The sequence below is a fragment of the Dermacentor variabilis genome, chromosome 6 (genome assembly GCF_050947875.1).
Source record: "Dermacentor variabilis isolate Ectoservices chromosome 6, ASM5094787v1, whole genome shotgun sequence".
NCBI classification, from domain to species: Eukaryota; Metazoa; Arthropoda; class Arachnida; order Ixodida; family Ixodidae; genus Dermacentor; species Dermacentor variabilis.
In genome coordinates this window covers 77,538,692-77,563,346 of record NC_134573.1, presented here as the reverse complement: position 1 = coordinate 77,563,346, position 24,655 = coordinate 77,538,692, and the positions used below count along the sequence as shown (strand labels likewise).

The following is a 24,655-nucleotide window of genomic DNA, read 5'->3' as shown; positions in this document are numbered from 1 at the left end:
TCTGAATGCAAGAAACCCTGCATGCTTTACGCCTTTTCATACCCACCAATTATTTTTAATGCACCGGATGTAAACACCTTTTGTGAACAAAATGAACCAGAAATTTCTAATACAGTCGAACCCACTTATAACCACCCCAGACATAACGATTTGACGGTTATAACGACCACATTTCAGTGCATTTATAATTTTCCGACCCTGCCTATTGGCAACTTCAGAATCTTCTACTTGGGCTGGCAACACTGTCCAAATAGAGATAGCCACGACATCCAGGTTCATGGTGGCTCCTTCGCTTGAAACTGTGGCCACGTTTCTCTTTTGTGATGTTGAATCGAAGTGTTTTGTCGAAGTCAAACGGTCCATGCTGCCGATTACCTTATTTTGATCGGTCTCAAGGATTTCAGTGACAAAACCGAGCAAATCATTGCGCTGTGCATGCCAATGTCCGGCCTGCCTAGCAAGATGCATCAGATCTTATATTTTTAGGACAAAGAGCCTTTCAAGCGAGTTGGAGGCTTAAAAAAACGAAGGTGTTTGTGTGTAGCGGATGTCCGAAAGGCGCAAGTGCTTGTTCGCGGCGTTGCTCCACTGGTACAGGTACGGTCCTTGATGGTTTTCAACCTTCGTAGGCAACTCTGCACTGAAACTCCTGTTGTAGTATCATATCTACTCGCATAATGATCACACTTTCTTGTAAAAAAAAATTGCCATAAATTCAGGGGTGCGATCATTATGCAGGTTAAATTTCCCGCAAAAATTTTTTTTTTTAATCCAACATTTGCTGCAGGATGACAACAGGTCAGCAAACAGGCAGCTGCTGCTGTAACAGTGCGGGACACCAAAGCAAAAATGGCGGCCGGCAGAGCAAGCCGAATGCGCCGAACGCGATTGTTTTCTTTTCATGAGTACATTACGCGCATTGAAACAGTTTCTTCCATATCAGTAATGAATAATATTGTTAATATCGGCAAGTATGCGGCAATAACGTAGCCATGTCCACTTTGGTACATGGCATGGCAGGTATGGCAGATATGCTGTGGAAACTGTGGCATTTGTCTTCACTACTATCCTAATACGGCACGTTTCCGCTACGGGTGGGTGAATATCTTAGCTGTGTTACAAGCGTCGGCATATGAATAGGGTACACTTCTAACATATCAGTGTAAACGTGGCTACTATCGTTGCCACTCGCGATTTGTTGCGTGCCCACGAGTGCAGACAAGAATCGAAAGACGCCTTTTTTGTTGTAGCTGACCACAACCATTAAAAAGCCTACAAATAATAATAACAAAAGCCCACAAGTTTGGTTGTAGCTTTTTTTTTTTTTCACGGAAGTGTGGAAAGTGATGAAAGGAATAAAATTGGCATCTGCTTAAGAATGTTTGATGTGTGCAGACCGCTTGGTATGTCTTGAAGAGTCGTTCGAGTCGCATTCGACAGCATTCGACAGATGGTAAGTACAATCATCATTAGTTAAACTTGGCACACGACATATCGCTGCGGAAAGTTCGGGATGCGATCATTACACGGGGAAAAAGAAAATCAAATTTTGACGACAAAATTCAGGAGTGCGATCATTATGCAAGTAAATATGGTATACCACACATATAGCATCTCACAATAAATGTGGACTAATGTCTGTCTTGCTTTCAGAAGCTAACTACAGATATTCTGCGGTGAAGCTGAAAACTGTAACGTTACTTGGTTAGTGTGTCTTGGGATAAAAAACAAATGAGAGTTCCGTTCGCGAGTCGTGGTGTGCCTTTCTCTTTATAGTCAGCTGATACCTGCGATAAGGTAATCCGTGTCTGCTTACTCGCACTTGTTTGTGCTCGCAGTACGCAGTGTTCGAGGCTTGGGAGCACAGCAGACGCCCGCCGCCTGTAGGAATTCTCAAGCACTAGTGAAACGTGACAATAAAATAACAACCAATCAGACCAAGTTGCGCTTCTTCAGACGGGTGTCCGAAATTTGACGAGGGTTTTCTTTTAAGCAATGTCACTACAGTCGAACCCGGCTATATCGAACTCGCAAAAAAACCCCTGTCAGTTCGATATAGAGCATAATTCGATATAAGCCTGCTAAATAATTGGATGTCATAAAAGCACATACCATTTATAAAATCACTTTATTGATGGAATTAGTTTAGTTTCGCATGAAATAGACCTACATTTTCTTCTGCTTGGGCAATTTCGCTGCCTGTGACGCACACACTTCTCTACATTGTCTAAGGATTTGGAGCAGCTGAGGCCGCAACCTTCCGCATTCGCGCAGAAGCACCGGACTAGTGCGAGCGCACCAATCACTGCGGAGGACGTGGGCAAAAAAATCATTGCTTTCCTCATTGTGCACAATTTCACTTGTGCTCGGTACGATGTCGGCAATGTAGTCTTCGTTTTCGGGCTCTGTCGTGGTCGCGACACCATCATTTGCACTCACGAAATTGTCCACCGTTGATTCATAAACAGCTCCCGGAAGTTCTGACAGCTCGCTCCAAACTTCGGCAACACCGGCAACGGCTTCGTTGTATTCATCAGAATTTACCGTCATCACCGAGCATGCGGAAGCCTGCACGGCTGAAGCAATTTCGGATGAACCACTTGTACACGGCCGTGCATACGCGTCGGGCGTCAGGGGTACCGCGTCGTGAGTTTGGCCACTTTAGCCCTAATCTCCCCCTTATTCTTCAAGATCGTGCTAAGAGTGCTCCTTGGAATCTTGCACGCTGTGGGGACATCCTACTTGCCACCGCGCTTGACCCGATTTATGATTTCGAGCTTCACGACGAAAGGCGAATTCTGCCACTTCATCACGGCAACAATGCGGGACAAGGCCCACAAGACGCATGCACAATGAACCAGAAAAGCAGCGAGACAACTCGCACTTTAGCCATCTTTCACGATGAGGGCACAAGAGCCTCTGATTGGCTGTCTGAGCAAGCGCTGCGGGTGGGCCAGGATCACTTTTTGCAGGGGAGAGCGGTTGGATGGAGCCGCGCCGCCGAGTTTCCCCATCACCACGAGGGAAAGCCAACTTCTGGGGGCATTTTCTCGCCGTTTGACATTCGATATATCATGAGTCGCTGCTATTTTTGTTCGACGTAAACGGAACTTTTGCTATATATACTCATTGTAACTATAGCTTGACCAGAAATTGTTCGATATATAGGCTAATTCGATGTAAAATGGGTTCGATATAGTCGGGTTCGACTGTACTTGTATTAGTGTAACTGCATGACTTGGAAATTAATCTAACCACTTGTAATGGAATTCAACTCTGTGCAGAGTCTGAAAGCAAACTAGCAGCGCTGTGACCAGGCCGAATGCTTAAAATCTGGAATGAGCACTTGTTGCAGGAGGCTCTAAATTTGTTGCGAGCAAATAAAATTGCCAATTCTTTACACTAACCGAGAAAACGGCACCTTCTGCTTACAAAGCTCAATTAAACCATGCCATCAAAACAACATGTCGCCCTGTGCCATGACATGTCATGACCAACTTCAGAGCTCCCGAGCTAGTTGTCATTCCTGCTACCGATGCCTTTCTCCGTGCGGCACCGCATGCCCTATGGCTGTTTGGACGATTAGGACCAATTCGGACAAATGGCCGCTCAAGCATTGCTAGTTTATCGTTGCTGGCCCGAGTCAGCATGAACGCAGTATAACATGCCACTGTTATGCAAAGCTGCAAAGAGTCAGCGGGCGTTACTAGGCAATTATTGGGAGATCGCGGTTCGTCAACGGTCATTGCTGATAAACTTTGCAATGGCGTTCTACCTTTTAAACTTCATACTTTTCTGGCTGAAACGACAAAAATGAGACAGCCTAGTTTAGCCGTCCAGTGGTGGAGTATACTTAATGTGCTAAGTTCCGCCAGCAGCCACTAAATTACCACAAAATTATTCACAAATCGGCCACATATTATTAGATTATAATGAAATAAATACAAAGAACCCTATTATCTCAAGCACTGCCAGCAATATACTTGGTTTGTTTAAAGTATTGCTATTCTACCAAAAAAAAATTTTTAAATCTTTCTAATACAGTCACTGTCCGATTTTCCGGACTCCTGATTATTCAAACATGCCCCATAATTCGGATAACTCTGACCCTGAGGATGAGAAGCCAGAGCCTGCACAGCCGACGAGCTCCGAGTTGACCTGAGCACTTATGATGCTGTCATCTGTGTACAGCGATGATATGGCCCTGGCTGAACTTGAAGCAAACATAATCGCGTGCAAGTGGAACACCATCCAAAATAGGATCAATGATTTTTTGCATCGCTAAGGCAGTAACAGGCAGCATCGACCCAGCTCAAGATAGCACCGGTGACGCTGGTGGTACCTGCTGTCGGATTTTAATTTCTTTATTTTTATGACCGGCGCTTTTCAAAGTCACCGCACTGATGCATTGGCAGACTTGTGCAAGGTGATACTCTGTCCTTGACCATCTCCATCTGAGAAATACCTATAAAATGGCGTGTTTTCTGCATGCATTTGATATTGCGGACTGTCAAATTTGTTTGATGTTTTCACGGTCCATTCGGAGTCTGAAGACGTGGACGTTGACTGTATTTAGTTTTCAAATTCAACCTGAATAGTGAGAACGTTATTTGACAGCATTAAAATTTATGATATTAGCACCCTCCTACTTTACGCACATTTAAATGCGATAACCATTGACAAGATTTCTTAAGACATCATGATGAAGCCGTGCTTCAAGAAAAAGCAACAACAGAGAAATCTTGTGAGAGGTGCCAATGTACTACCACTGCATTGCATGGCTGGCAAGATGAGGCAGTCAATGATGGGTCACGATTAAGAGTCTTGAGGTCAAGGCAATATACACAAGCTCAGCCTTATGATGGGCAGAGCACGGAGGGAATCGTCTGGGATGGTTTTTTGGCAGCACAGCTTCAAATACAGAATGACGAAAACGAGGAAGAACATAGAAGTGCGTGCAATCGGCAGCATTTGATTGCTGCTACCTCTGTTCATATGACGCATATTTAAAATCTTCTTGCAAATTAAACACTTCATGACATAGGTGTGTCACGGCTACCTAATGTGTTCCTCAAGCATGTTGTTGAACGTTTACCACGATATCAACTCAAGAGAAATACAAAGCATGTGAGCCTTTGTGGCACATTCTAGAGGGCATACGCAGAATTTGCAAGACCCTATGTTCCGAGTGGTGAAGGCAGGTTTTGGTCTTCAAGGGCACTTTTTTGTTTGTGTGGCCTATGACGTAATCTATGGCACCCATTCTAAAGATAATTAAGAACAAAACATTAAAGAAAAATAGCACCTTCAGCAGTACCTTTTCTCTAAAGAAGAAAAACGTGTCTGGAGGTGTTTCCTTTTTCTATTAAGTGTGTTCTTTTTTTTTTTTCAGATTGTCACAAAAAAGTAAAGCACAATCTTAGTTGTGATTCCAGCAGGGTGTCCTATTTCCTGCACAAGTAACGTTTTCCCAAAAATTAAGTTTTAAAACGTCACAGTTTCGCCTGAAAGGCGAAGCATCGATTTTGATAGCAAATCAGAAGGCAGCTATATGATGTGAAGACAGTAGTTTCATCGGCTGTATAAACTTGTAAACATTTGCTTACTAACTGAATTAATAAGTGCGGTGTCACACACGCACAGGTAAACATGAACACATTTTGCTCGATGACTGGGGAAACTCGCTGTCAAAACGCTGGAGTGAGGAATCACGGCAGCAACAGCGAGCAAATTGATCTTCGGGCTGTCCCTCGCTTCAACGTGAATGAAACGCCGAAAGCACAACGCATGCGAAACTGCCAGCACTAGGTGCACTTTGCCAACATCGCAGATCGCTTTGAAAACCAGGCGCGCGCGGGCACGCACTTTGCTCATGTCGCAGATCGCCTTCAATATACAGCACCCGCAAAGCTGCGCCATAAACCACATCCGCCAGAGTGAAATGAGACCCCTCTTCCTCCCTCCCTCACCTTACCCCCGAGCCAGGCATGCAAGAGAAGAGGGTATGCTTCCGCCCCGCCTTTCTCCCTTGCGTGAACAAGACTGAGTCGCGATCGTGGGCTGGCCCTCCCAAGCTTTCACTCACACATACAACATATGGCGCCCGGGGACAAGGTTAGTGTGTTTGGACTTTACGCAGAACATCACGGCGATGACAGAAATGCGCTTGGAGTGTCCATGTAATTGCTATTACAATTTAAAAAATACGAATAGCTAGCCCAAGGGAGTTGATAATAACCTCTCAGTACGCTAAGATGTCTGTGACAAGTAGGTACATCATTGAGAAACCCTTCCCTAGAAAATAAACGCAACAGTTGCAGTCCTGTGAACACAGCGGTGTGGGCGTGTGCAGGAGACCCACCATTAGCCGAGACTGCAGCCAGCTTGCAGCCGTGCTTGAACCCGGGGTCGATTCCTAGCACAGCATGACCCCTGACCGGAGGGGTGAGCAGCAGCTGGCGAAGGTTGCAGCGAAATACACTCACAGACTCCTTCTCGGCCTCTTTGGTAAGCTGCGACCTGCGCAGAGACATACGTGTACACTATGCTGAGCTAAGTGGATGAGCACGTTAGGCAAGGTGTACAGTCGAACTCCCTTATAACGATTCCAGATATAACAATTTATAGGTTATAACAACCACATTTCAATGCATTTATGATTTTTTGACCCTGCCTATCGAAACTGCGTCCAGAGACAACAAGCATTCTTAACAGTGCTGTACTGTTACAACAAACACTTCAAACCTGGTCGCAGTACAAAGAGGGCGCACTTGAAGTTCCGAAGCACGAAAGCCCGACCGATTGAACACACATATCACGGCTTCCCCTTCAGTCCAACCACAATGAAGACACGACTGCTGAAATGAGCAATTCCAAAAGCCACAAGGAAAGTCACTCCCTCTCAACCATGCTAGGGTATGGAACTATGCTAAGGTATGGCATGCTAAGGCATGGTTCCAGCGTGCATCAGGGCAAGGCCGTACAGCACAAGGTGGCCGTGGCCTCCGAAATAGCACCGGTGTGATCACTGGTGGCGAGTCAGAGGCCATGAGGGCGGCACTGGCTTTTGAGCAGTTCTTCGAGCAACACTGCATGAAATCTTGAGGGCCACAATGACAGTACCGTTTTTGAGCAGTTCTCCATGCTGCACCACATGCCCTATGGCTACTTGGACAATTCGGCCTAATTTGTAACAACGGCTGCTCAAGTGTTGCCATCTTATCACTGCTGTCAATATTCACAAGGCTCTAGTTGGCGCGAATGCGGCCCGACGTGCCACTATCACGCAATGTTAGAAAGAGTAGGCAGTTACACCATTATCAGAAGATTGCAGTTTGTTGACGTTTCAGTTACGTCGCTGCTGATAACGGTTCGTGATGCCATTCCCCCTTTCGAACTTCACACTTTTTCTGTAGAAGCAACATAGAAAGCGTAAAATCTCGGCACGCATGTGGACAATGCTGCAGCCATAGTGGCACCTTTGCAAAAGTGCTTGCATGTTACAGTAGTTTCCGCTTCCAGCCAACTGGAATGCTTTGTTACCACAAGTGACATACAGTAGAACCCCGCTGTTACGTTCCTCACTGCTGCGTTTTCCCGGCTGCTACGTCGTTTTCATCCGGTCCCGGCATAGCTTCCATAGGATCCAATGTATAAGGAACCCCGCTGTTACGTCGTAGCTGTGAAAACGTTCCCGCATGATACGTCGCAACTTAGCCCCCCGAACCCGCCTGGGCTAAAGTAGGCAACGCGCTCCAACCGCCATTTTGGCTTTTGACGAGTTTTGGCCGGGCTTGGCTATGGAACTGGCTGCAAGAAGCCGCACGCCAGTTCGAGAGGCCGCCATCGAATTGGCGTGCGGCTTCTTGCAGCCAGCTCCATAGCCAAGCCCGGCCAAAACTCGCCAAAAGCCAAAATGGCGGTCACATACGACGACTACGTCGCCGTGGATGTTGTTGTCGGGACGTCAGAGTGTCAGAGCATCGCCGAGATCGTTGGGATCTCGGTCGCGAGTGAAGTCGCAGACTGCGATGCAAGAGCCGCATGATGCCGGGGAGTTGCCAAATCGTAGCTTTCGAAAAGCCGTTGCGGCTCTGGACCTCCTCCGCAGGTACGTCGCACCTCACAGCGACGCTGACAGCAATGCGGCCTTCCAGGCTATTGAGAAACGTGTGGTGATTTCTAGCGAGCGAAAGAAACGGCAAGCCACAATTCTGGACTTTTTTTTAGGTCCTAAGCGCACTCTGTGGAAATAAATTGTCTATAGTTGAAGCTGCACTTTTTTTCATTCATTTTCGGAGCTTTCCTCACTGTTGCGTTTTCCCGGCTGTTACGTTTTTTTTCCCCGGTCCGGTGAAAAACGTATGAACGGGGTTCCACTGTATTTATCACAAGCTCTTGAAGATAAAATTTCGGCAGTGTGCTCGTGGTTTCGAAACTGCAGGTTAATGAAACTGGTTGGGCGCCATTTTGAAATAGCTATGATGCTGCATTTCATTTCTTATATTACATTTTTAATGTAAACCTGTCGATGTGGGAAAGTGCTGGAAACAAAAATGATGATATTGAAAATCTGATTGTTCAGACCAGAGTAGTGTCAAATCGCAGCTGCTGACACCAGCCTAAGCGTTGTTGATTTTTGTGAGTTTTCAAGGGCGAGTTGACATGATAATGAACTACTGATATGACAACCACTTTTCGCAATACTATCGAGTTCATTATACATGGGTTCTATTGTATACCAACTTTGAAACTTTCAAAGCAGGCATTTTGTGGTGTGTAGGATAAAAGGTACCAGTCTTGCTCAAAGGGCAAAGCACCAAAAGGAACATCAAGGTACAGTAGAACCTCGTTCACACATTTTAGAAAAAGAATACGAGAAAAATGTACTAAGCGGGAAGATGTACGATCTGAAGTAACTAAACAAATGGTGACAGACTCAATTGTTGTTAACATCTACTTAATGCAAAGCGTCACGTGGATCGTTGCTGCACGAGACACCGAAGACACGTTCTGTTGTATTCCTATGAGTGGTGTTTTAAGAGGGCGACGAGAAATCAAAACGAAATCAAGCTGGAGGGTGACGCCTGATGCCACTGAAGTGAAAAGTGATACTTTCTCAGGACACTGAATGAACTGATAATGAATTTTTTGTTCAGAGTTATTACTGTGTGCTAGTAGGATAGACTTGTTCTGGTTTCCTGTGTGCTTTGCTGTATAATGTACATTTTTATTTTTCCTACCAAAACGGCTTCGTGTTCTGACATCGCACTCAGGCTATGCCTAAGTAGCGACATCTATAACTAAAGAACCTCATCACAATTATCAGTGATTAAACAAGGGACGCCCCAAGTTAGAGTCAATACTTCAACAAAGATATTAGTCTTCATTGGGCAGCAAAATAAGTTTCCTTGTCAAAAGCCTGATACTACCATATTATTGCTTGTGCGACCACTATGCTGAACACCTCTGCCTTCTCTGTATGTATATACAGTCGAACCCGGCTATATAGAACTTGCCAAAAAATGCCTATCAGTTCGATATATAGCATAATTCAATATAAGCCTGCTAAAGAATCGGACGTCATAAATGCACATACCATTTGTAAAATCACTTTATTGATGAAACTAGCTTAGTTTTGCATAAGATAGTCCTGTATTTTCTTCTGCTTGGGCAATTTCGTTGCCTGTGACACACGCACTTCTCCACATTGTCTAAAGAGTCGGAGCAGCTGAGGCCGCAACCTTCCACATTTGCGCAGAAGTACCGGAAAAGTGCAAGCGCACCAAACACCTCGGAGGATGTGGGCAAAGGATCGTCGTTGCTTTGCTCATTCCACCCGTTTTCACTTTTGCTCGGTATGATGTCGGCAATGTAGCCTTCGTTTTCAGGCTCTCCCGTGGTCACGACACCATCATCCGCACCTACAAACTCGTCGACCGTTCATCTGTCAACGGCTTCCGGAAATTCTCACATCTCGCTCCAAAACTTCGGCAACATTAGCAATGGCAGTCTCAGAATTTTTATATACCTCACTGGGCAAGCAGAGGCCGGCACATATGAAGCAATTTTAGACGAACCACTTGTATACAGTCGCCTCAATGTCTTATATACATGGCCGTGCATACGTGTTGGGTGCCACGGGCACCAGGCCTTTTGTCCGCTTTAGCCCCGATTCCCCCTTATTCTTCAAGATGGTGCTGAGAGTGCTCCTTAGAATCTTGTATGCTGTGGCAGCATCTGACTTGTCATCGCACCCAACTCAATTTATGATTTCAAGCTTCATGGCAAAAGGCAAATTCAGTCACTTCGTGCTAGCCATCACGGCAACACTGTGTGAGAAGGCCCACAAGGTGCAAACATAATGAACGAGAAAAGCGGCGAGACAACTTGTAGTTGCATGACGAGGGCACAAGAGCCTCTGATTGGCTGTCTGAGCAAGCGCTGCAGGCAGGCCAGTATCATTTTTTACAAGGATGTGTTGACGGCTCGCCCGACAAGGTGCGGTCACGGAAGGAAAAGCGGGTGAATGGAGCCGCGCTGCCAGGCTAGACTACTTTTGGGATGTGCCGGCGGGTTTCCCTGCCGTTACAAGGGAAGCCAACTTCTGGAGGCACTTTTGTGCCACTTTACATACGATACATTGGGAGTCGCTGCTATTTTTGTTGAACGTAAGCATAACTTTTGCTATATATATTCAATGTAACTACAGTTAAACCTGGATATACTGAAATTGACAAATGCTAGAAAATTTTCATTACAAAGAGGTCTTCGTTATATGCAGTTTCAGCATGAATTTATTTACTGACAAAAAACTTATTTTGCTCTGTTGCTTATTCGTGTGGGATGGCAACAATGAATGCCCGTAAAACCTCAAGGAGCACAATGTTGCTCCATCATTGTCTAGCAAACCGAGATGCGGCGCGAAATGTCAATGGCATCCAGCCCTTCCTTTGCAGAAGGCAAAGCATGTGATGAATCGACCTCCGAAGATCTGTCATTGTCACTATGATATCGGACACTTTCCACCAGCGCCTCATCCGACATCTCTTCGATAGTGACACAGAAGCCAACTCACACGCTTGCACGGCATCAAAAATGAGGCGCTAACGGCATGATGGCAAAGATACAAATAGACACCACTACTTATAAGTTGCGGAAAGTACAGCACAGAACACTCATGCTACAGTTCCTTTTCTACTAGTTGTGTCACCTGGTCTCAGCTCAACAAGGTGAAGTGTAGAGACTCCTGCAGCAACCAAGAAGTGGTGCTGCCGGCGCGCCGCCGCAGCCACCAGGAATTAACAAGCAGCAGCAACCTTACTTAGAATTAGCAGCAGGATGAGGTTTGAAGGGACGAAGAAAGAAGGACGCGGCCGCAGCGGTAAGAATCGCATTGCCGGCTCGAGAAACGCAGGGGGTGCCTCAATGCGCACGCAGACCAGCGTCGTCCGCGTCGTCCCTCCCTGTTCTCTGCGCCAGTGGCGCAGCACTCTGTGGAAGCCTCACTGTCGCCGGGGCTACATGCGCGCTAAGCGCAATGACACCATATGCACTCCCTCATCGGCGAGGCAACTGCAGGAGATGCATGCGGCTGCTGCTCGTGCTAAAATAAAATTTGGGGCAAAATCACTAGATGGTCAGCTGGGGGAGTTCGTTATTTCCAGGGTGTCTCCCGCCGCCACTTTGTTACATAGAGTTTACAATTACATGTGCTTCTATGGAGTAACGGCGACGAATAAAAAAACTTCAGAATATCGAGGAATTCATTCATATCGAGGTTTGTTATAGGCTGGATTGACTGCACACAATGTTCAGAAATTGTCTGATATAGAGGGCAATTAGATGTAAATGGGTTCAACCTAGTCAGGTTCGACTGTAATGCCTAATTATCGTGACAGCCATGCAGGAAGAGTTGTAACCATAGATACAATTCCACAAACAAGCTGAACGGCCTTGTCAAATGGCATGCCAACGTTTGCTACGTAATGTCAATACCCTGTTGCCACTGCTTGCCGCAGTTCTACGTTATGGGAGAGTGAAATGTGGAACCCAGACCTGCAAGCGTTTAAGTCAAAGGTAACTTGCATTTTGCTGGCATTTCAGGGTTTCTGCGACAAATAATTTGAGTTTGCATGCATTAATTATCAGATTTCATTTTAATCTTACTTCTCTGACATGCTCAGGATAGATACATATAGCAAAAATGGCAGCCTTAAGAAGTGGTGCAAGTTCCACTTAAGGACACACTAAAGAGAAACAATAAATATGTTTAGATTGATAAAGTATTCTTTCAAAACTCTATTTTCGGTAATTTTCTGTACTAGCTAGGTTGATTATTACAAAAGAAAATTACACTTCATGAAATACACACTGAGACACCAGTGTGAGTACATCAGTGTGCTGTCACAAATTTCCTGGTAATATTTTTTTCTTGTATTTGGGTTGTTGTACCTGCGTAAACTAGAACCCCTTGATGCATTCTCATTACGTTTTTCTGGTGCCAACGTTTGCAATTGAGAACACAAAACATGACCAATTGAGTTCCGTTAATTTTTTTCTGGTTCATACGTTCCCAGAACACAATTTTTTGGCATCAACGTACAGTACGCTGCCAAACTGCAATTGTATGATGCGTTCTCCAGCTACTAGAGCCATGTAAACAACAAAATGCGCAAGGGGCGCGCATTTGAGAACAGTATGTAGCTGCTCGTCACGGCAGCTTCACCGCAATGCTTGCCCGCCTGTCTCACATGAAAGTGCTAGTGTGCACTCAGTTTCTCATTTCGGCATTAACAAACCCTTTGCGGGATCGTCGCACGCGGCATTCACAGCTATCACTGCCAAACTTAGTGCGATAAGCACCTTCGCCTATCTGTCTTGCAGCGTGTGGTGCCGTCGGAAGCGTAGCGCATGCTTTTAATAGGTGATAACCGAAACGCACCACCGTTTCCTGCTGCAGACTGCGATCGTATACGCTTTCCGGCCGCTATATCCCACGTCAACAAGAAAGGGTGCAGGGTGCATGTGATCGAGAAGAGTATATAGCCGCCCGTCTCACGTGAAAATGCCAGCGCACACAGTTTCTTATTCCGGCACCAGCAAATCGTGGCCCGGGACGTTGCACGCCGCATTCACAGCAAATGTCACCTATCTGTTTTACAGCGTGTGTTGCATAGTGCCGTTAATAGCGTACTGCACACTTTTAGTAGGCGACAATCCAAACATGCCGCCGTTACCTGCTACAGGCAGCTCAGTGTGGTCATCACACTTTGCTTCAGTCACCCACCAGCTCGATTTCGTTTCGGTTTCCCGTTGCCCTCTCAAAACACCACGCAATAGCAAAACAACAAAACGAGTCTCAGGCCATCGGAGCATCACCAGCTCAATGTGCACCGGCGTCTCATGCTGCAACGATCCACACGAACCTTCGCATACGTAGATGTCAACAATAGTTGTGTCCGTCAAATTTTTAAATTACTTTCGATCATACGTTTTCCCAGTTAGTATGTTTTTTCTAGCAACTTTTTAGAAAACGTATGAACGAGGTTCTACTATATATCTTCTCAAACTTGCGAAATTAGTTGTTTGTTGTTTTAGAATTGTAATGCAATTTATCTTTACCAATAGGAAAAGATTAACTACAGCGAAGCAGACCTTTCAAAATCTACGATGCCACAACGAGCTGATGCGAGAACTTCAAGGTGGGAACGCGACTCGCCTTTTGCTTTTGTGTCTAGTCTCGTTTACTTTATTGAATTCTGGGGTTTTACAAGCCAGAACCACGCTATGACTATGAGCCACGCCGTAGTGAGCCACTATGGAACAGTTTCGACCACCCGGGGGTTCTCTAACGTGCACCGAATGCACAGGCGTTCTTGCACGTCACCCCCATCGAAATGCGGCTACCGCAGTTGGGATTTGATCTCGTGCTCTCGGGCTTAGCAGCGTCACGTCAAAGCCACTACGCCTGCACAGTAGCAGGTATGTCTGATTTACCAAGATTCCTCTCAAGATTTGCATTTTTGGTATTGCGAAAGGGTAGCGCACTAATACAGCTGAAACAATTTTGTTTCTTTAGTGCCTCCAATATTTTTTTTTTTTTGAGTGGCTCTTTAATTAATTAGCGATCATTTGCCCCTCTCTACGGTACTCGCTCACTTGCTGTGTGAAGTCAGAGTCGCTGTGACCCACCTTATGCTGCGGAGGAGATGGGGCTCCAACAACCGATTGTAGGCATCCTCGATGGAGTCTTTGACCAGCTGCACCGTCTGGCCCTGCATTTTCACGCCCATGTTGCAGAGGCGCGACTCACAGAAGCGCTTCAGCCCTGGTGCTAGCTGCGGCGGCAGCACCAGTTTCACTGTCAGCACTTTCTGGGACTCCCCGCGGTTGATGGCCAGCACCTGGCACCAGGAGAAGATAAATCATTAGCTGATTGACTTATCAAATAACTGAATGACTAATTCATTAATTAGCTTATTAATCGGTTGATTAAATGAACATTTATTTAGGTGATTGAATTCAAAATTGAATTATTAGAGAATTAAATGGTTAAAGTGATAAACTAATTAACTTATTAATGAGCCCACTGTCATTTATTCAGTTCTTTATTAATTAGTTTGTTAATTAATGTACTGATTGAATCTATGATTAGTTTATGGATAAATTGAGTCATTGATTGCTTCTGTAACATCCAAAGTAACACACTGCCTATGAGAGACGCTGTAGTGGTCGAGGTTCCAAATTAATCTTGAGCAGATGTGGTTGCTTAACAAGCATGCAAAGTATGATAAATGTATTTGCATTCTACCACTGTCAAAATGTGTCTGCCTCATTCGGTGATTGATCCCGCGACCTCATGCTAGCAGCAGAATGCCATAGCAGTAAGACGCCAGGGCATGCAAGAAGAGGGAAAAAAATCTAGTGAGGCTCAAATGAAATAAAACGTGAATGCCTCAAAAGTCCTACCACAAGACTATGCCACATATTTTTTTATGGACGGATGGACGGACAGATTGATGGAGGGACGAACAGACAGATAGATAATATTTGATAATTTGATCATTTCATCAATCCCATCAAGGTCGAATTAACGGAAGTTGGCTGTATGCACTAGTCATTTACAGTTGAACCTTGTTGACATGCTCCTGTTCTGTTTCACTTATGCTCGGAAGCACTAGGTCCATTTAGTATCCATACGGTCATATGTATTAGCTTCCCACTTGATGCATTGCTCTTTGTGGTTGCTAGGTCCAAAAAGCTGTGACGGTGCACTACTGAAGTGGCATTGTCCATCGGTGGCATTTACATATGTCGACCCCTGCATGCCGCCGCTGAAAACAGTTACATTGCAGGACCTGCCATGTGGCGCAAAAAGGATTGCCATCACAGTGTTCAAATCGCTGCCAGTCGCTGATTTCGACACAGCTCATGAAGCCGAAAGCCAAGAGGAAGTAGACAAAGGCACACTCATGTTCGAGGACGCTGATTTGTGATGTATCGATACCTTGTGAGGTTATTTCAATATGTAGAAGGCTGGTGCGAAAACTGATTGAAGGCTGCGAGTCCCCCAAAAAGAGGCCATTATCAAAGTTTTGGCCTATGTGCCAGACGAAAATAACACATGTTGTTACTGTGATTCATGGCTACAACTACTCCAGTACAGTGTTTGACATTTGATCTAACCACCAGACAGTAATTGCTGTCTTTACAGAGCGGGTTTTTAGTAGTTTGTTGACTTCCTATTTAACTGCAAATACGGTGTTGTGTGAGAATATGTTTTTGTCTCATCAGTAGTGCGGCCCTAAAAGTTATTGCATGTTGCATATCTCTGGATCATACATTACTTTCAGTGGACTTTTGCAGTAGTACTGTTTAACGAATTTAGCCAAGGTGAAACTTCACTGCAGGCTTGCCCAAGCCTGCCTGAAGAAAGACAAAACAGGGCTTTTCCTTCTGGAAAACTTGCTGACGGTGCACAAGAACAAAACTTGAGATTCAATGCATTCTGTAAAGTTGCCACCACGTACCTGGTGAGGCTGCACCGACCGCACGTCCCTGGAGAAGTTGGCATAGTTGTCGTACTTCTTGTCACAGATTCCTGGCGTGCCATCGGCAAAGGCTTGCCGTTCCAGCTTGGCTGCTGAGGCGCTCTTGCTGGCCGTCAAGAGGATGCCAGGAGACTTAGCCCTGGTTTCGTGAAAGTCGCGTGAAGAGGGAGAGAAAAAAGAAAAAGTACTGTAGTAATCGTCACTCGTCAGCGCAACCAATATGTGCTGGCGATAGGCGATGGTGCACTTGTGAGCGCATTATGTAGGTATGATTTAAGAGGTTTACACTCTGTTCGGTTCACTATGCAATGTCATTTGAGTTGGAAATGATTTATCATGGTAATGAACTAATTTGCAACACTGCAGTAGTTACACATGTAGTGCGGTCACAGAAGCCTCACTCTGTGTTTCACAGTGGAGTTGCTTGTGATCTGCGGCTTCAGTACGGAATAACTACTACATTTATTACAACTATAATGTGTGGACCCGAGGTTACATTAAATTATGTAGCATTTGTGTACCATTATGCCGCCAATATGCATACCGTGGACACTGGTCAAAGAATCGTGCCACTCTGCTCGCTCAGTGATAAATAGGTTCATATCTGCGATGCTTTCCATGCCATTATTAATGTGATAGCGTTGTCCCACGTCGCAGCAAATCCGGCGGCACCTAGCGGTCGTATCCCGCGTCAGCGGCCAGCGTCGAAAGTCTTTTCGACAAAAAGATTTTCAAACCACGCATACCCAGGCCCTCCATATGGAGCGAGGAAGTTACTGATCTAATTGAATTTCACAAGCTAAAATACGTAGAAAACTTGTAAAGTACGACTTATACACAACCTACACACACGATAGCATCAGATTGTAATTTGAATACACGAAAAAACATAATTCTGTTATGCAAAAACAACAAACGTTCATCGCCAGCATTTCCCAGTAAAGATTATGGTTACATATGCTGCAGTTGCTGGGAAACGTGAGAAGCAGTCGGGGATCTTTGAATTCTATCGCGTTCCACTCTTAAAGGCAAAGCTTAAGTGTCCTCCAAATTTTGTGTCTTGCTTTGCGATATGAAAGTATTACACAATATTACATCAAAGTATTCTACTTCATTGAATTCTGTTTTTCTAAAGAACCACAAATTGTTAATTTTCTCTCTTAATATCAGAACCTGGTAAGGAAACAATCGAGGGCATTCAATTCCGCAGTATCGAAATTATGAAAATCAGGGTGCACATTATATTCTAGAGCAGTGCATGTTCTATTTCGCCCCCCCCCCCCAAAAAAAATGGGTGAATGTTGCAATGGAGGGCTCATTACAAGAGAGTAAATACAGCATTTTTCAGGTATTATTCTTGTCTTTTGAACCCCAAAGTCCAAACATCATTTCACAAGAGGGAGAATTAGGACGACTTTATCAACTATGACATGCTATTTGAATTGGAAATTATTTATTATGGTAAATAACTAATTTACAACTGACTTGCTGAGCTATCCACAACTGAAACTTTGTTCCATCGTGTTTGTCTTAGTTTTTTCACATTTAAACCAGCATTATGAAGCATCACTCATTGCATACGAAATTATATGTTGCGCTTTACTGGGGTTAAACACAGCCGGTTTAAAATACAGGTCAAATGAACCAATGTCCAATTTACGGCCGTCAAATTAGTAAATAAATACAAGTGTGAAAAAGGATGCACTCCTTACATGTTGGCCAGGTAGTCAAGGACCATCCTGTCCTTGGAGAGGACATCAGCCAGAATGTGTTGCCAACCCAGCATGACCTCTTTTGCCGACTGTAGCCCTGGAATAAATGACAGTGCCATGTAGATTAGTGGTTACTGATGCCCCAAACCCTGTAATGAGTGAGAAAATCTTATCAAAGGTATCAATCTTTGTCACGATGATAGCTCATACGTCCACTGTTCGTGAGCACACTATGATCACTGTGTTCCATGTGGCCAGGTGTGGCATTCACAAAGAGCTATTCATTTCTTGTTTGACCTTTGTGCAATACTTGTGGGTGTGAGGAGTTCTATTGAGAATCTCCTATGCATCGGTCTCTGCTATGATCATCGGTCTCTGCTATGAGAATCTCCATGCATCGGTCTCTTCTCGGTATCTGCTATGAGGGATTAAAGACCATTCACAATGACAAAAGTACCTGGACCGTGACCCTGAAACACACAGCGCAACACGTGCGTTACTGCAGCTCCTGAAGTCAACAGACCTCAGTGAGTGACAGCATTTCGATGTGCTCTTCCCGACAAAGCGACAGCCTCAGTAGTTTCTCACCTTGCTTTTTTTTTACCATCCCCAAATACCTTTTACCTTGCTTAGGGTAGCAAATCAAAGAGGCATCTGGTTCTACTCCCTACATTTCCTGTCTCTTATATCTTTCTCTTTGGCAATCATACCAGCATTGACAAGCTTCATGACGGCATGCCCAGCAGAGATGCTCATCTAGTCACTGTGGTTCAATGGCTATGACATTTCACTACAAGGTATTCAATTCATGGCAGTGGCACTTCTATTCCGATGCCGGTGGCAAGCAGAAATGCCGATGCGCTTAGATTTCACTGGCATTGCAGAAACTTAGGTGGACAAGAATAATATAAATAAACAATTATGTATAACTATCTGAAGCAATGACACATTGCTTTATGCTCGGCCTCGAGCAACCAGCCTCTTCTTGGAGGCAATCTGGTATCCACGAGGAATGCGAGAAGTGCAAGTTGGGAATGGTCCAGCAGCACAAAAGACATGGAAGGAAGACACAGGGCACACAGGCGCCGACTAACTACTCCACTTCCCAGAAAATTAATATTGTCCGTGCATTAGTGCAAACATGGCAAGTAAAGGCTTTTCTCTAGCTCATTATTTCAAGAATGCAAGAAGAAGCTTTCCCAACCTTTCACGTCAGCTTTCACAAGGCTCTCGGGGTTGATGGAGTCGACCGTGGCCTCTCCCTGAAGAATCTGCTGGGCCGTCTCTTCGAGGCCCAGATTCTTGGCCCTCTGAGCCAGGGAGCGACCCTTGGACTCCTTGTATGGGGCAAACTACGAGAAAGGAGCAAATAACAATGAGAATGACTCGCTAGACGAGTCTGCAGAGGCCCACACAAGCAGCATATTAGTGCATGTCAAAATGCTTGTTCCAAGCAGATCGTCCAATACATGGAGCGGTGTGTGCAGAGTTACAAACATGTAACTCGCAGCATACGTGAGATGAAAGCAGCGGACAAGCTGACGTGCCGACTCTCTTGTTTGAAGGCCTCGTCCGTTCCCCATTAAAAAGTCTGCTCTTTCCACTCAGAAGGCCCGCACCTTTACAGTGCAGTCCACTTACAATACAGTCTCAAGACAGTCAAACACATTTACAATGATGCCTGTTTTAACAATATATTGGATATAACAATGAATAGTCGATGCACAGCCAACTATTGTATTTGTTGTATGGTAAAATAAACCACTTACTACAATGCTTCTATGCACATTATGAGTTATAAAAATTAAATCTGGCTACTGGGTATGTGCGCCGAAAGAAAAAGATACAAAATCCTCAAAAAAAAAAGTGCGAGCCACTTCGCTCACCCACTTTGTGCCATGCACTTCGTGCTTCATCGCATTGCCTCAACAAAAAAAAAAAGGGGGGGGGGGGGGAGGGGGAGGGCTCCGACATATAAAGAAGAAAATTACCCCCAGCTTCTTTACCAGACCTGCCCTTGTGCCAAACATCCCAAACGTGCCGGCATGCCTTCGTGCATTTCATCGCAAGCTTCGTGCACCCCTCTGCTGTCTTCCTTTGCCTTCTCGCCAATGCCGGAGAGGTAGTAGCCAAGTAGACAGATTTAATTGTTATAGCCAGTAACGCAACATTGGAACAATGTAGTAAGGAGTTTATTTTACCAAAGAACGCATAAAAAAGTTCACAGTTCAGCAGCTGCCCACTGGTACACATGAGTACTGTTAAGACCAGTTGAACCCCGCAATAACAAAACCGGCAGGGAGAGCGAAAAAATTACCTTTCCCAAGAATTTCGTTGTTGCAAAATGAGGTAGCACCGATAGGTAATGTGTTGCAAAATAAACATTACTGTCAAAACTCCGTTAATCTTCTTCACATGTCAGTAGAGACATGCAGCCACATGTTTCGAGCACACGCAATTGCTTCTGCCGTTTGGTTGTTTTTATAAAGAAATATGGCGGGGCCGAGGCAAGCATAATGTGGTGGTATTTTACATAATTTAAATGCACAGCAAAGGCATTTGGGCAATTTTTGGGATCTGCTAGTCCTGCGCAAGTAGGTAATCTGTGGGTTAACGTTTCAGCAAATTTCATTGATGTAGGACTACAGTTCAGCGGCATTTTGTTGTTCAGAGATAGCACTGAATCCCGTGGGCGTTCGCTGGGGATACGAAAATATTTCGTCGACAATTTCGTTGTTGTGAGATTTCGCTATCGCTGATTTCGACTGTAATGCTATAGCGGGTTTGAATGCACTTCTTTCTAATTAAAATGCTCAAATGCTTGCCCCCTTTGCGTTTTTTATACAACCCAGTTACAACAATTACTGGTTATAACAATGGGATTTTCTTAGAACTTGGACATTGCTATAAGTAGGTTCGACTGTACTACAATTGACTTCCGTTAATTCGATCTCGACGGGACTAACAAAATAGATCGAATTATCTGGGCAGTCGAATTAAACAAAATGCAGAACAAAATGCCAAAAACACACTGCTGATTGATTCGGTAATATTTTCTCGATTCTAACATGCCTTTGCATCATACATGCGACTGCATTCAATGTGTTCAAAAAAGAAAACTAATGTAGAGAGCATTAGAGCTTGTGGCATTATAGCTCTTAAACAAAGTAGAAATCTGACGCTCACCCGAGTTTTTAGCCAGAAATATGGGCAAGAATTTATGTGCTGGACAATGGCAGCCAATTTCCTAAAGTCAGCTTTGCTGCAATGTATCGTGCGATGTTATGAAACAAAGATATTTGCAGCTGTAAGATGGCATCAGCTGGCACAAGACAGGGGTAACTGGAGATCGTTGGGAGAGCCCTTCGTCCCGCAGCAGACAAACAGGCTGACATTGATGATGATGATGGTAATCCTGCCACCCGTGGCATGAACTCACCAGATGATCGAGCTCAACGCTGCTTTTTGCCGTGATGATGAGCTTGCGTACACTAGGGTCCCCCTTGTTCTCCTTGGTCAGTGTATCCAGTATGGTGCGCGCTTTCTTTTTCACCTGCCTACAGATAACACAACACAACACTGCATATTCCCTGTTCACACTTTTTTAGCTGATTGAAGTATACAACACACGAGGTCAGCAGTATTGTAACTTTACGTACACCCACACAGATGTAATACAGTCAAACCTCGATATAACACACATGAATAGAGTCAAACGTAATTATAACAAAGTTGAATTCGACACGAAAATATCTTCACTATACCTGCTATTTGTTAATCCCCCATGCTGATCATACACTGTAATCAGTGAAACATTTTAGATGTACTATGTGTTATCAGATGTATCATTATTAGAGGTGTGCGAATAATGAAAAGTAGATATTGAATCAAATCAAGAAAAAAAAAGCCGTATATTGAATCGAATATCGAACATGAGAAAATTTAACCCAAACTTTTATGCTTCCAAATTTTGTGCATGGAACACAGTGCTGCACTCGCTCAGGAGGCTAAAAACATTCCTCGACAAGAATCTTGCTAGCTATCAGTAATTTATGTACCTACGAATCGAGATCCGTAGTATGCTCTGCTCTTGTTAAAGGGAACACCAAATTAGTTTGTCTGCATTGATAACAACTCAGTACGTATACGAAGGTCTGGAAAATATTTTTTATCAATGAAATAATGGAATGGGACAATGGATACGACGAAGAAGAGTTTAGCATTATCGTTGCTCTATGCTTGTTGGCTCAGCCATTAAAAGCCATCTGTAAATAGACGCACGCTTCTTCCTTCCCATAACATCCTGTTAAATAGAATTAAGTGCTTTTTCTCCCTCTCAAGCTGAAGAAATACCAAAATTGTCCTGAATACCAATGGGGATCACCCGACATCACCCGAGATCGCTCCATGCGGTCATCGGTACCGCACGTGTCAACAACAATCAGTGTCGACGGTAGAGAGTTCTCAAATTGGGAGGTTCACGGCAAGTTTGTGCAACATCCCCTCAGCACCCCCCCCCCCTTTTTTGTCTGCATCAAGCGTGGGGTCAGTGCACTGTCACGATATTTTCGAGTCCTCCGCGTAAATCTAAAGCTGTCCTTGTGGCTGGTCACTCAAAGGTACGAAAAGAGAATGTTGCACTCCTGTGAGCCACCCAAGAACAGCATTCGGAACGAGAAGCCACTGCACGGTATTGCGCAAATATGTTGGCGTTGAGCATGCAGCGATCATCCCATATATTCGCTTTGGTTAGTGGGGCAGTTTATCGGCTTTCTGTGGGTCGTGCGACCCCTGTCAACAGATATGCATCCATTACGTAGCCGTAACTTTAGTTGCTGGTATTTCACGACCCTCTGATTAGGCCTAACGGGTAAGACAGCGTGGCTAATGGTGTGGCCGTGATGAAAATTTGCCACCTGCCGATGTGATAATGAGGGCCCCAAACCGTCACGGAAAGGGTTGTCGCTAAAATATTCTATGTATGGCCCATCAGTGATTGGTTGAGAAATCACATGTACAGGTTAGACTGATGGCCGTTGAGGCGGCATTCAGGTCCGTTGTCAACCGGCCGGTAACTTCCGCAAGCACACGTACCAAGTTTTTCTGTGTGCTCGCGTGTGGGCAGAGAGCTCCCAACAGCGCAAATCTGTGTGCACGAAGAGTGAACTCCCACATTCGATGCAATCAGCACACCTTTCCAGTGGCTAATCAGACCCATCTTCAAACATGCTCTCATGCTTTCTATACGCACTCGTGTTGTACTTCCCTCCATTCTCGTTGCATTAATCCTTTCGATCATTATCTCCGACCTGGATGAATCTTGTGCCTTGTTCAATAGAGATTGTGCACTATGGGAACGCTGCACATGTCAAGGCACCACCCATGGCCGGGTCATTCACTGAAGGTATGGATATTCGAGAAGTCGAATATTCAAGAAATAGTATATTACATACTGAATTCACATACCGAATTATTCGAATGTTCACTATCCGATTCGAAATAAAATATTCGAGTATTCACACAACCCTAATCTTTATCGACGTTTGAGTGCATAATGAATTGTTGGATATAACTAACTAAATCTATAGTTTCTTGTCAAAATAGGTGTGTAACGAATGTGTGCTCATAATATTAGATGTGACAAAGATATTTTCATGCTGGATGTGACTTCATTATACTAATGGGATTCGAATGTACAGAGTGGTCTGCTGTTAAAGGGAACACTTGAATGCAGAATCAAGTCACGTGATGTGGGGTCTTTTCGTCTGTCGTGCAGACTGGGCCTATGATAAGCCCCTTGCCGTAAAATTGGGTAGCCCTATTGCATGCTGGAGAAAATCAAGAAAGCAGAACTTTCGATGCAATGAATAAATGACTGCCACACAAATAGGTCCAATATTAAACTGAGAACGTCATTGGTATTCAGTACAACAGAATGTCACTAATTCATTGGTTTCAGAGGAAAAAAAAGCTCCTGATTACATGCAACAGAAATTTTATTGACAAAAATGAATTGAGCTGTAATCAGTGCTGGCATACTAATTTGGTGGTCTCTTTAATAAAAGTATACCGTACTGTATATCTGGATTATTATGTACCTATCTTACAGATAGCGTGTTACATTATTTTTATGCTATGCTAGGAGACTCCCAAGCATGTACAGCCCCGTATTTTCTTTCCCAAAATTTGTAAGCATTAAATTTGGGGGAAAAATTCTCTGACGTTCAATTCAATATTTCTCTTTTGTTTCTTGATTCGATTCGACATTCGATTCAAAATCTACTATTCAGTACTCCCACACCACTACTTTTGGGAAAAAAAACACTTTCATGAGATTTTGTGTAATGCGGCACCGGACGAGACAGCATTTAGGGGAAACAGCGGTCACTGGAAAAGCGCTGTTGTGTGCGTTGAAAGCTGTTGGTCACAGATGTCAATGTCCGATGCCGACTTACTCGAAATCTCGTGAGAGTGATCATATCTCCCAAAAGTTGCCAGCCGCGAATACCACTCCATGGCAGTGCTCCAATCGCTGACCGACACACTGGGCGCATTTCGTGCTGTCAGCAGTATAGGCTCATGCCTCATGCATCGCCTCATGCAGGGCTCACCAAAGTAGGCTAACGGAGTTTTGACATGCTCTATCTTGTGCTGCATTATCCAGAATGCTCCGCGTGCATGATCGGCCACCTTTGCCGACTGCATAGTGCGAATGGACCTACAACAGCGGAAGCAACAGCTGCACTCGTGCAACGCATGATGGTACGTAAAACAAACTAGATAGGCCCGACAATTTCAGAGGCCACACATAGCATCTGTCGATTCATCACTGCATCATTGCATTCGGTTTGTCAGGTCTCAGACATGCTCTTGGGACACATGAACAACACA

At 44.6% G+C, this 24,655-nt stretch overlaps 1 protein-coding gene across 3 annotated transcripts in view; it reads right to left on the bottom strand.

Moving 5' to 3' along the window:
* LOC142584882 (S1 RNA-binding domain-containing protein 1) overlaps window positions 1-24,655 on the bottom strand; it is a 110,727-nt gene that overhangs the window by 57,878 nt on the left and 28,194 nt on the right. For all 3 annotated transcript variants that reach the window (XM_075695206.1, XM_075695205.1, XM_075695207.1), the window contains exons 6-11: window positions 21,204-21,321; window positions 18,969-19,116; window positions 17,765-17,861; window positions 16,032-16,191; window positions 14,194-14,405; window positions 6,362-6,519 (exon numbers count right to left, since the gene is read on the bottom strand). In XM_075695206.1, coding sequence (XP_075551321.1) covers window positions 6,362-6,519; window positions 14,194-14,405; window positions 16,032-16,191; window positions 17,765-17,861; window positions 18,969-19,116; window positions 21,204-21,321 — 893 coding nt within the window. The remainder of the gene's footprint in view (window positions 1-6,361; window positions 6,520-14,193; window positions 14,406-16,031; window positions 16,192-17,764; window positions 17,862-18,968; window positions 19,117-21,203; window positions 21,322-24,655) is intronic.